Source organism: Oncorhynchus keta, unplaced genomic scaffold, assembly GCF_023373465.1.
Source record: "Oncorhynchus keta strain PuntledgeMale-10-30-2019 unplaced genomic scaffold, Oket_V2 Un_contig_5932_pilon_pilon, whole genome shotgun sequence".
Lineage (NCBI taxonomy): Eukaryota > Metazoa > Chordata > Actinopteri > Salmoniformes > Salmonidae > Oncorhynchus > Oncorhynchus keta.
Genome location: NW_026288597.1, coordinates 40,001 through 50,000, shown reverse-complemented (window position 1 = coordinate 50,000; position 10,000 = coordinate 40,001). Strand labels below are relative to the sequence as shown.

The 10,000-nt window shown below is 48.6% G+C and overlaps 1 protein-coding gene across 1 annotated transcript in view; it reads right to left on the bottom strand.

Moving 5' to 3' along the window:
- Nucleotides 1–10,000, bottom strand: part of LOC127925625 (voltage-dependent T-type calcium channel subunit alpha-1I-like) — a gene marked incomplete at its 5' end in the record, with an annotated part of 69,519 nt that overhangs the window by 22,549 nt on the left and 36,970 nt on the right. The window contains 4 exon segments of the mRNA XM_052510647.1: nt 414–431; nt 6,884–6,918; nt 6,921–7,006; nt 7,575–7,675. Of these exon segments, the coding sequence (XP_052366607.1) occupies nt 414–431; nt 6,884–6,918; nt 6,921–7,006; nt 7,575–7,675 (240 nt within the window).

Genomic DNA, 10,000 nt, shown 5'->3' with positions numbered 1-10,000 from the left:
TGAGACAGACAGCAGACTGAGACAGACAACAGGCTGAGACAGACAACAGACTGAAACAGACAGCAGGCTGAAACAGACGGTAGACTGACCAGACAGTCATCTGAAACAGCCAGGAAGACAGACAGCAGACTGAAACAGACAGTAGACTGAGACAGACAGCAGAAGACACTCTCAGACTGGAGGGACAGCAGACTGAAACAGACAGCAGACTATATTACAGACTGAGACAGAGTATCTGAGACTGGAGACAGACAGAAACACTCTCCTGGAGACAACAGAGACTAAAACAGACAACAGACTACAGCAGACAGAGATCTGAGACTTGAGACAGACAGCAGACTGAACAGACAGACTCCTGGAGGGAGGGAGAGTAGGAGAGACAGTATATTACAGCAGACTATCTAGTTGGAGACACTCAGAAACACTCTCTCCTGGAGGGAGGGAGAGTAGGAGAGACAGTATATTACAGCAGAGAGTATCTAGTTGGAGACACTCAGAAACACTCTCCTGGAGGGAGGAGAGTAGGAGAGACAGTATATTACAGCAGAGAGTATCTAGTTGGAGACACTCAGAAACACTCTCCTGGAGGGAGGGAGAGGAGGAGAGACAGTATATTACAGCAGAGAGTATCTAGTTGGAGACACTCAGAAACACTCTCTCCTGGAGGGAGGGAGAGGAGGAGAGACAGTATATTACAGCAGAGAGTATCTAGTTGGAGACACTCAGAAACACTCTCCTGGAGGGAGGGAGAGGAGGAGAGACAGTATATTACAGCAGAGAGTATCTAGTTGGAGACACTCAGAAACACTCTCCTGGAGGGAGGGAGAGTAGGAGAGACAGTATATTACAGCAGAGAGTATCTAGTTGGAGACACTCAGAAACACTCTCCTGGAGGGAGGGAGAGTAGGAGAGACAGTATATTAGAGCAGAGAGTATCTAGTTGGAGACACTCAGAAACACTCTCCTGGAGGGAGGGAGAGTAGGAGAGACATCGCAAGACATCTGGGAAAGCTGAGCGAAACAGCCAAGGCCGGGGTTCGGGGTTTGAGAAGTCAACGAGAGAAGTGAAAAAAAATCTTTGATTAGTTGTTAATTTTCTCCTAATCTAAAAGGAACAACCTTGGATTGGAGCTAAATATCTTAAATAGTTAAACATGTTATTTCTCCAACCTCTTGAAGGTGACAAACTGACATGTTTTCATTTTCGTAAAAAAAAACCCACAAAAAAACCCAACTTTATATCAAAGTAGCGGTTTTGATTTGACGGCCTACACACACGTAGTTCCGACGGCAAACGACCGTTAGACCAGACGATGCATTTCTACGTACGAGCTTAGATGTTCAGACGACCGTTAGACCAGACGATGCATTTCTACGTACGAGCTTAGATGTTCCAACGACCGTTAGACCAGACGATGCATTTCTACGTACGAGCTTAGATGTTCCAACGACCGTTAGACCAGACGATGCATTTCTACGTACGAGCTTAGATGTTCCAACGACAGACGACCGTTAGACCAGACGATGCATTTCTACGTACGAGCTTAGATGTTCCAACGACCGTTAGACCAGACGATGCATTTCTACGTACGAGCTTAGATGTTCCAACGACCGTTAGACCAGACGATGCATTTCTACGTACGAGCTTAGATGTTCCAACGACCATTAGACCAGACGATGCATTTCTACGTACGAGCTTAGATGTTCCAACGACCGTTAGACCAGACGATGCATTTCTACGTACGAGCTTAGATGTTCCAACGACCGTTAGACCAGACGATGCATTTCTACGTACGAGCTTAGATGTTCCAACGACCATTAGACCAGACGATGCATTTCTACGTACGAGCTTAGATGTTCCAACGACCGTTAGACCAGACGATGCATTTCTACGTACGAGCTTAGATGTTCCAACGACCGTTAGACCAGACGATGCATTTCTACGTACGAGCTTAGATGTTCCAACGACCGTTAGACCAGACGATGCATTTCTACGTACGAGCTTAGATGTTGCAAACGATGTTCCAACCAGACGAGCATTTCTACGTACGACTTAGATGTTGCAAACGACCAGACAATGCATTTCTACGTACGAGCTTAGATGTTCCAATGACCGTTAGACCAGACGATGCATTTCTACACACGAGCTTAGATGTTCCAACGACCGTTAGACCAGACGATGCATTTCTACATACGAGCTTAGCTAGCTGACGTCGCCACGACGACATCGTCTGCAAGATCGGGGAGGGGGAACAAGTTTCTGGCCATCTGTAAAAAAAAAGGGGCCCTGTGATATTGTTTCCTTCATGTCAAACACTGACAACCCAACAGACTTGCCTTGTTGTCATCCGGTATGAAAAAGATGTCAAGGCAGAGATAGCCCTAATTAATTGGTGAATTGTTGGAATTATGAAAATAGAATGATTATTCAAATTATAATATAGTGGGCGGCACCTTGAATACATTATTGCTTGACATGACAACGAATGACTAAGCCAAGGGAGGAATTATTGACAGGGTAGGAACGAAAGTGGTGGTCAATGTTTCCAAGGGGACACTAATTAGATGTAAACATTCCATGTTTTCTTACCTCATGTAACTAGCCAGCTAGCTAACATATTCACGTTTCACCTATTTCGCTCTGATTTATGATACTGTGGCATAAACATGTATATATATATATAAACAATATGCTTAGCTACAGTGATTCCTCCTTTAAGGGGAGTTAGAGGTCTTCAGCATCCTGCTCAAACCACCACCAGGGGAGTCTAGAGGTACCCAGTGTCACGGCTCCAGACCACCACCAGGGGAGTTAGAGGTACCCAGTGTCATTACTCCAGACCACCACCAGGGGGAGTTAGAGGTACCCAGTGTCACGGCTCCAAACCACCACCAGGGGGAGTTAGAGGTACCCAGTGTCATTACTCCAGACCACCACCAGGGGGAGTTAGAGGTTCCAGGTCATTACTCCAGACCACCACCAGGGGGAGTTGCCCAGCATCATGCGGACCACCACCAGGGGAGTTAGAGCAGAGTTCATCTCCAGACCACCACCAGGGGGAGTTATGCCATCACGGCTCCAAACCACCACCAGGGGGAGTCACCCAGTGTCACGGCTCCAGACCACCACCAGGGGAGTTAGATGGTACCCAGTGTCACGGCTCCAGACCACCACCAGGGGGAGTTAGTTCCACTGGATGTCCAGACCACCACCAGGGGGAGTTAGAATGCACCCAGTGTCACGGCTCCAAACCACCACCAGGGGGAGTTAGAGGTACCCAGTGTCATGGCTCCAAACCACCACCAGGGGGAGTTAGAATGTACCCAGTGTCACGGCTCCAGACCACCACCAGGGGGAGTTAGAGGTACCCAGCATCACGGCTCCATACCACCACCAGGGGGAGTTAGAGGTACCCAGTGTCACGGCTCCAAACCACCACCAGGGGGAGTTAGAGGTACCCAGCATCACGGCTCCAAACCACCACCAGGGGGAGTTAGAGGTACCCAGCATCACGGCTCCAAACCACCACCAGGGGGAGTTAGAGGAACCCAGCGTCACGGCTCCAAACCACCACCAGGGGGAGTTAGAGGTACCCAGCATCACGGCTCCAAACCACCACCAGGGGGAGTTAGAGGTACCCAGTGTCACGGCTCCAGACCACCACCAGGGGGAGTTAGAGGTACCCAGCATGTCACGGCTCCAGGGCACCACCAGGGGAGTTAGAGGTACCCAGCATCACGGCTCAGACCACCACCAGGGAGTTTCTCCAAACCACCACCAGGGGACATAGAGGTACCCAGTGTCACGGCTCCAGACCACCACCAGGGGGAGTTAGAGGTACCCAGCATCACGGCTCCAGACCACCACCAGGGGGAGTTAGAGGTACCCAGCATCACGGCTCCAGACCACCACCAGGGGGAGTTAGAGGTACCCAGTGTCACGGCTCCAGACCACCACCAGGGGGAGTTAGAGGTACCCAGCATCATGGCTCCAGACCACCACCAGGGGGAGTTAGAGGTACCCAGCATCACGGCTCCAGACCACCACCAGGGGGAGTTAGAGGTACCCAGCATCACGGCTCCAGACCACCACCAGGGGAGTTAGAGGTACCCAGTGTCACGGCTCCAGACCACCACCAGGGGGAGTTAGAGGTACCCAGTGTCACGGCTCCAGACCACCACCAGGGGGAGTTAGAGGTACCCAGCATCACGGCTCCAGACCACCACCAGGGGGAGTTAGAGGTACCCAGCATCACGGCTCCAGACCACCACCAGGGGACTTAGAGGTATCCAGCATCACGGCTCCAGACCACCACCAGGGGAGTTAGAGGTACCCAGCATCACGGCTCCAGACCACCACCAGGGGGAGTTAGAGGTACCCAGCATCACGGCTCCAGACCACCACCAGGGGACTTAGAGGTACCCAGTGTCACGGCTCCAGACCACCACCAGGGGAGTTAGAGGTACCCAGTGTCACGGCTCCAGACCACCACCAGGGGAGTTAGAGGTACCCAGTGTCACGGCTCCAGACCACCACCAAGGGGAGTTAGAGGTACCCAGTGTCACGGCTCCAGACCACCACCAAGGGGAGTTAGAGGTACCCAGTGTCACGGCTCCAGACCACCACCAGGGGGAGTTAGAGGTACCCAGCATCACGGCTCCAGACCACCACCAGGGGGACTTAGGGTACCCAGCAGTTAGACCACCACAGGGAGTTAGAGGTGCAGCATTACGCTCCAGACCACCACCAGGGGGAGTTAGAGGTACCCAGTGTCACGGCTCCAGACCACCACCAGGGGAGTTAGAGGTACCCAGTGTCACGGCTCCAGAACACCACCAGGGGGAGTTAGAGGAACCCAGATTTACGGCTCCAGACCACCACCGGGGAGTTAGATCACTCATTATGCATTTTGGGTCCCAAGGTTTTTATATAACCAATCATATTGAGTGGTTCCAATGATGAATTTGACGCGAGCCACCTCTTATTGTGTAGTGGAGGATCAAAATAACTGCATGCCTATGGATGTCTAGCTGCTCAAAACATTAGCCGATCTGTGTATATGGACCAAATTAGGTTCTGAACTAATATATACCAATCTATGAACCTCAGCTATCATAGTGTTGTATCGAGTCTGAAATGGCATTAAGAATGAAGACAACCATCCACGTTGAAATAATTTTCTAGAAGGTAAAGTTAAATAGGGTTCTAGAAGGGAAAATAAATAGGGTTCTAGAAAAAGTATAAATGGGTTCTGGCTAAGTATAAATAGGGTTCTAGAAGGGAAAGTATAAATAGGGTTCTAGAAGGTAAAGTATAAATAGGGTTCTAGAAGGTAAAGTATAAATAGGGTTTAATGTTTAAATAGGGACTCTAGAGGTAAAATAAATAGGGTTCTAGGGTAAAGTAAAAACAGGGTTCTAGAAGGTCTTAAAAGGGTTCAGAACAAAGTATAAATAGGGTTCTAGAAGGTAAAGTATAAATAGGGTTCGAGAAGGTAAAGTATAAATAGGGTTCTAGAAGGTAAAGTAAAAAATGGTTCTAGAAGGTAAATTATAAATAGGGATCTTGCAAAGTAAAACAGGGTTCTAGAAGTAAAGTAAAAACCGGCTTCTAGAATAAAGTAAAAAACTAGGCTCTAGAAGGTAGTGGTAGGGTTCTAAATAAAGTATAAATGCCTAGAAGGAAAGTAAAAACTAGGGTTCTAGAAGGTAAAGTAAAAACCGTTCTAGAAGGTAAAGTAAAAACAGGGTTCTAGAAGGTAAAGTATAAATAGGGTTCTAGAAGGTAAAGTATAAATAGGGTTCTAGAAGGGAAAGTATAAATAGGGTTCTAGAAGGTAAAGTATAAATAGGGTTCTAGAAGGTAAAGTATAAATAGGGTTCTAGAAGGTAAAGTATAAATAGGGTTCTAGAAGGTAAAGTAAAAACAGGGTTCTAGAAGGTAAAGTATAAATAGGGTTCTAGAAGGTAAAGTATAAATAGGGTTCTAGAAGGTAAAGTATAAATAGGGTTCTAGAAGGTAAAGTATAAATAGGGTTCTAGAAGGTAAAGTAAAAATAGGGTTCTAGAAGGTAAATTATAAATAGGGTTCTAGAAGGTAAAGTAAAAACAGGGTTCTAGAAGGTAAAGTAAAAACCGGGTTCTAGAAGGTAAAGTAAAACCGGGTTCTAGAAGGTAAAGTAAAAACAGGGTTCTAGAAGGTAAAGTATAAATAGAGTTCTAGAAGGTAAAGTAAAAACAGGGTTCTAGAAGGTAAAGGAAAAACCTGGTTCTAGAAGGTAAAGTAAAAACAGGGTTCTAGAAGGTAAAGTATAAATAGGGTTCTAGAAGGTAAAGTAAAAATAGGGTTCTAGAAGGTAAAGTAAAAACAGGGTTCTAGAAGGTAAAGTAAAAATAGGGTTCTAGAAGGTAAAGTATAAATAGGGTTCTAGAAGGTAAAGTAAAAACAGGGTTCTGGAAGGTAAAGTATAAATAGGGTTCTAGATAGGTAAAGTATAAATAGGGTTCTAGAAGGTAAAGTAAAAATAGGGTTCTAGAAGGTAAAGTATAAATAGGGTTCTAGAAGGTAAAGTAAAAACTGGGTTCTAGAAGGTAAAGTAAAAACCGGGTTCTAGAAGGTAAAGTAAAAACAGGGTTCTAGAAGGTAAAGTAAAAACCGGGTTCTAGAAAGGTAAAGTAAAAACAGGGTTCTAGAAGGTAAAGTATAAATAGGGTTCTAGAAGGTAAAGTAAAAACAGGGTTCTAGAAGGTAAAGTATAAATAGGGTTCTAGAAGGGAAAGTATAAATAGGGTTCTAGAAGGTTAAGTAAAAAACCCAAAGTGGTCGATCCATCAATACTGGTATATAGTAAAATAGGGTATAACACCAGCTCTAGTGTCTTACGGTGCTGTGAGGCAGAATGCCGGGTCTCTCCAGAGGATGGTGATGCAGTTGAGGAAGATGAAGAGGAGGACCACGTGATCAAACATCTTATGAGAGATCATCCCCTTAGCCCACACACGGAACCTAGAGGAGGGAGGGAGAGAGGGGGGAGGGGGTGAGGGGAGGGAGGGGGGGGGGGGAGGGAGTGAGGGGAGAAAGAGGGGGGGGGGATGTGGATGGGATGAGGGAGTGGAGTGGGGTAGGGAGGGGAGGAGAGGAGAGGGGGCAGGGGATGGGGTGAGGGGGAGGGGAAAGAGGGGGAGGGGGTGGATGGGAAGAGGGAGGGGATGGGGTGGGAGGGAGGGGAGGAGGGGGAGGGGGCAGGGGATGGGGTGAGGGGGGAGAGGGGAGGGAGGGGGAGGGAGAGGGGATGGGGTGAGGGGGAGGTGAGGAGGGGGAGAGAGGGGATGGGGTGAGGGGGAGGGGGGAGGGGGGGATGGGGTGAGGGAGGGGAAAGGAGATTTGGGAGGAGGGCGAGAGAGGTGATGGGGTAAGGGAGGGGGAAGGGGGGAGGGTGAGGGAAGGGAGGGGGAGGGTGGGAGGGGGAAATCAGCACAGATACAGTATTTATGAGACAACAAGTATATGGATAAGAGCTAAATGACTTAAATGTAAATGTAAAGTATTGTGTGTGTGTGTGCGTGTGACTCACGAGTTCTGAGGGGAGAACAGGTAGAGGTTCCAGTCTTCATGTTCTCTACACCAGCGTGGCTTGTGGCTCTGCAGCGTTCTCCTGACCCGGAACCACAGGTTCTACAGAGGACAGAGGTCAGAGGTCAGCATTACACACACTCCTTCCTCTACATCGTCAGTCTCTAAGTTTGGATGTGTTTCCCATGCCGGTGCAGAACGTTCTCTAGCAGCAGGGAACAACAACTCTCGCTTGTCCTGTCAGACTGGAAGACTAATGCATTCTGGGAAACACGCCATCAACAAAGTGCTCCGTTCTCGGTGAGCAGGGTTGGAGAACGGGACAACACAGTCAGCAACGAAGGCAGTACAAACTGCTAACAACCAACTCTGTTACGTCAACCCAAACTGCTCCCCAGGGGCACAACTTTCACTGGGGATTTTATTTTTTATTTTACCTTTATTTAACTAGGCAAGTCAGTTAAGAACATATTCTTATTTTCAATGACGGCCTGGGAACAGTGGGTTAACTGGCCTAGGAACAGTGGGTTAACTGGCCTAGGAACAGTGGGTTAACTGGCCTAGGAACAGTGGGTTAACTGGCCTAGGAACAGTGGGTTAACTGGTCTAGGAACAGTGGGTTAACTGGCCTAGGAACAGTGGGTTAACTGGCCTAGGAACAGTGGGTTAACTGGCCTAGGAACAGTGGGTTAACTGGTCTAGGAACAGTGGGTTAACTGGCCTAGGAACAGTGGGTTAACTGGTCTAGGAACAGTGGGTTAACTGGCCTAGGAACAGTGGGTTAACTGGCCTAGGAACAGTGGGTTAACTGGCCTAGGAACAGTGGGTTAACTGGTCTAGGAACAGTGGGTTAACTGGCCTAGGAACAGGGGTTAACTGGCCTAGGAACAGTGGGTTAACTGGCCTAGGAACAGTGGGTTAACTGGCCTAGGAACAGTGGGTTAACTGGCCTAGGAACAGTGGGTTAACTGGCCTAGGAACAGTGGGTTAACTGGCCTAGGAACAGTGGGTTCAGGGGCAGAACGACAGATTTGTACCTTGTCAGCTCGGGGGTTTGAACTCGCAACCTTCCTAGTCCAACGCTCTAACCACTAGGCTACCCTGCCGCCCCGGGATGATGGGGGGGTGGGTAATTGTTGTCCCCCCCCCCACAGTTTTATCATTGCACCGTGACAACAAAAACGGTGTCGGTGTGCTTTAGGACCATGCGGACGCCCTGGAGCAGTCTGGGTAGGCTGTTTGGAGGTGAATTTAGGACCGCGCTCGACACCACAGAGCGGACGGACAGACTGTGTGAAGGCAAAGCTTCTGAAAAGGCTGGCTGGATCAACACGGGAGAGTTGAACAGAGGCAGCTGCTGTCAGCGTGTTGAACTCTTTCCAACCGAGTTGTAAAAAAGCAAGCAAGCAGAACAGAAACTGGCTACTCTTCAGTTAACTGAAGTAGCTGGGAAGGTAACTGCTGTTTATCTTAATAGAAAACTAAACTAAACTACTGTGTATTGACTGGACTGGTGGGGGTCGAGGAGAGAGTTGGACTGGTGGGGGTCGAGTAGAGAGTTGGACTGGTGGGGGTCGAGGAGAGAGTTGGACTGGTGGGGGTCGAGGAGAGAGTTGGACTGGTGGGGGTCGGGGAGAGAGTTGGACTGGTGTAACCCCCTGATAGAGGAGAGTTACAGAGAGGCTGCTCTCTCTCCCTGATAGAGGAGGGTTACAGAGAGGCTGCTCTCTCTCCCTAATAGAGGAGAGATACAGAGAGACTGCTCTCTCTCCCTAATAGAAGAGAGATACAGAGAGCATCCCTAATAGAGGAGAGATACAGAGAGGCTGCTCTCTCTCTCCCTGATAGAGGAGAGTTACAGAGAGACTGCTCTCTCTCCCTGATAGAGGAGAGTTACAGAGAGGCTGCTCTCTCTCCCTGATAGAGGAGAGTTACAGAGAGGCTGCTCTCTCTCTCTGATAGAGGAGAGTTACAGAGAGGCTGCTCTCTCTCTCCCTGATAGAGGAGAGATACAGAGAGCATCCCTAATAGAGGAGAGATACAGAGAGGCTGCTCTCTCTCTGATAGAGGAGAGTTACAGAGAGGCTGCTCTCTCTCCCTGATAGAGGAGAGATACAGAGAGCATCCCTAATAGAGGAGAGATACAGAGAGGCTGCTCTCTCTCCTACTACACTGATAGAATCACCCTGTTTACTGCAGAGGGGACATCACACCTCTGGCATACACACACACACACTACACACACACTACACACACACTACACACACACTACACACACACTACACACACTACACACACACTACACACACACTACACACACACCACACACACACTACACACACACACACACACACACACACACACACTACACACACACTACACACACACTACACACACACTACACACACACCACACACACACTACACA